Genomic DNA, 2,846 nt, shown 5'->3' on the forward strand with positions numbered 1-2,846 from the left:
GGTCGTGGCATTTTAATGGAAGCATAAGAAGGTGGTCACCTTCCACCTGAGAAAGTTTAAAGCCCAAAGAAACTCTGAACAGGTCAGAATGACAGACCATCTCTCCTCAGTCGGCATTCATCTCCTTGACCCAGGGAACTCACTGTGTTCTTCCTGAGGGCCTCAGACATGCTTATGTTTTTATATCCAAAACAACCACCAGAGACATGGGGGGAGCTTATAAAGAAAACCTCAGAACTCTTAAACATTAAAGACCATGTCTATGTGTTACGAAGGAGCATGTATGGGAAATGGCCATGATTTTGTTTACAGGTACCTCCCCTAAGTCTTTACTGTCCTTTCTCCATAAACAGGTCCCCAAGTGCAGCCCCAGCAAATGTCCAACAACAGCTCCATCAGGCACTTCCTCCTGCTGGCATTGGCAGACACGCGGCAGCTGCAGCTCCTGCACTTCTGCCTCTTGCTGGGCATCTCCCTGGCTGCCCTCCTGGCCAACGGCCTCATCATCAGCGCTGTAGCCTGCGGCCACCACCTGCACACGCCCATGTTCTTCTTCTTGCTCAACCTGGCCCTCAGCGACCTGGGCTCCATCTGCACCACTGTCCCCAAAGCCATGCACAATTCCCTCTGGGACACCAGGGACATCTCCTACACTGGATGTGCTGCTCAGCTCTTTTTCTTTATGTTCTTCATTGGAGCAGAGTTTTATCTGCTGACCTTCAGGTGCTACGACCGCTATGTGTCCATCTGCAAACCCCTGCACTACGGGACCCTCCTGGGCAGCAGAGCTTGTGCCCACATGGCAGCAGCTGCCTGGGCCAGTGCCTTTCTCTATTCGCTGCTGCACACAGCCAATACATTTTCCCTGCCCGTATGCCATGGCAATGCCCTGGGCCAGTTCTTCTGTGAAATCCCACATATCCTCAAGCTCTCCTGCTCCAAATCCCAACTCAGGGAAGTGGGACTTCTTGCTGTCAGTGCCTGTTTGGTATTTGGCTGTTTTGTGTTCATTGTTTTCTCCTATGTGCAGATCTTCAGGGCTGTGCTGAGGATCCCCTCTGAGCAGGGACGGCACAAAGCCTTTTCCACCTGCCTCCCTCACCTGGCTGTGCTATCCGTGTTTATCAGCACAGCCACATTTGCCTATTTGAAGCCTCCCAACATTTCCTCCCCATCCCTCGATGTGGTCCTGTCAGTTCTGTACTCAGTGGTGCCTGCAGCCCTGAATCCCCTCATCTACAGCCTGAGGAACCAGGAGCTCAAGGCTGCAGTGTGGAGACTGATGACTGCATGCTTTCAGAAACATTAAACTGCTGGGCAATATCTGCAAATAACTTGTAATCAAAGTCATCTTTGCTACTTCTTTTTGGCTAAACTGTGGAGGTTCTTTTCCTTTGTTTTATGTTTAAATATAGTCCAGAAAAAATGTCATTGTTTCTGCCATTTCCCTTTTTTTTTTTTCTCTCCAACTTGCCTGTGGCCACAGACTGTGTCAATGAGGGGCTGCACTCTGGGTGACTTTAAAGGAAATAAAGGAACTCCCAACCAAGTTTTCTGCAGAGATGCCCTTTTGTTGCCTTCTCTGGAGCTGCAGCAGCAATGTCTGTGTGCAGAGCTGGGGGCAGATCAGTGCTGGCACAGCAGCTGTGCCCAGCAGCAGCAGCACTTGGTGTTGCCAGTGCTGCTGCCGTGGCCCTGCCCCACTGCCCTGGTGGCCCTGGTGTTGCTGCAGGGCCTGAGTGCTCTCGGGGCCGGGCACAGCCCTGGGGGTGGCAAACAGCATGGCTGGGGCTCTGCAAGGGCCCTAGGGCAGACAAGAAGGAGCAGCAGAGCAGGGGCTGATCCATCCCCGGTGCGCTGCACAGTGCAGGGCAGTGTCCCAGTGTCCTCATGGAGCTGCCAAAAACATCCCCCCCTCTGCAGCTCTGGCCTCTCCCCCAGCTCACACAGGTGCCCCATCCTTGCAGGCACAGACACGGCAGCACTGGCTCAGCAGCCCCTGTTTGCATTGCACACAGCAGGGGGAGCACCCCCATGCTGTTGGTGTGGGGACATGAAGCTGAGGGAGCACAAATGCCATCAGCCCCTGGGGCCAGCAAGGGCTGGGGGACACCAGGGAAACCACTCAGCTTTGTCCTGGCCTCTGCACTCAGCCAGAAAGTTTGTTCCCATCAGCTGGGAGTTTCCTATCCCGCTGCAGACGCTGTTGTTCAGAGCCAGGGCTGCCTGGCAGCCACCCCCAAACTGCCCTGAGCATTTCCTATGCTTCACCTCTGCTTTCTCTCCTCTTTCTCGTTCCAGATTTCTCCCTCTTGCCCATCCCTGTTTCCTCCCCTCCAAGGAGCCCATCCCTGTTTGCCCTTTACTCTCTGGCCCCACTCCCCATTGCAGTTCCTGACTTGGCACCATGGGAACATCCCTTGGGCAGCAGGATCATCCTGCAAGTGCTGCAGGAATTGTCTGCAGGCTCCTGCAGTGCCTGGTGCTGCTCCCTTGCCAGCGGCACCCCAGGCCAGGGGGGCACATCTGGGCTGCTGTGTCTGGCTCTGGGGCTCCCTGTTCTGGGCAGTGAGGAGGAGCTGCAGAGGCTCTGCAGGACTGACAGGATGGGCTTTGGGGCTGGCAGGAGAAGCTGAGGGACCTGGGCTGCTGGAGCTCCTGAAGAGGAGGCCCAGGACTCATCCTGCAACTGCTCCAAGGGTGGTTCCAGAGAATCAAAGAATGAGCAAGGTTGGAAAAGACCTTGGAGATTATCAAGTCCAACCTGTGCCCAGACACTGCCTTGTCTCCTTGAGCCTCCTCTTTTCCAAGATAAACAACCCCAGCTTCCTCAGCCACTCCTCTCA

The 2,846-nt window shown here is 54.7% G+C and overlaps 1 protein-coding gene across 1 annotated transcript; it reads left to right on the forward strand.

The window, feature by feature from the left end:
- Positions 1-376: 376 nt before the first annotated feature.
- On the forward strand, positions 377-1,309 carry LOC131571873 (olfactory receptor 14I1-like). The gene has a single exon (XM_058824627.1). It carries the CDS (start codon positions 377-379, stop codon positions 1,307-1,309), a length of 933 nt encoding a protein of 310 aa, XP_058680610.1.
- The last annotated feature ends 1,537 nt before the right edge of the window (positions 1,310-2,846 follow it).

Source organism: Ammospiza caudacuta, unplaced genomic scaffold (genome assembly GCF_027887145.1).
Source record: "Ammospiza caudacuta isolate bAmmCau1 unplaced genomic scaffold, bAmmCau1.pri scaffold_39, whole genome shotgun sequence".
NCBI lineage: Eukaryota > Metazoa > Chordata > Aves > Passeriformes > Passerellidae > Ammospiza > Ammospiza caudacuta.

What these genes read in the sequence shown, in the direction of transcription:
- LOC131571873 (XM_058824627.1), top strand. Translation starts at nt 377, where the DNA reads ATGTCCAACAACAGCTCCATCAGGCACTTCCTCCTGCTGGCATTGGCA.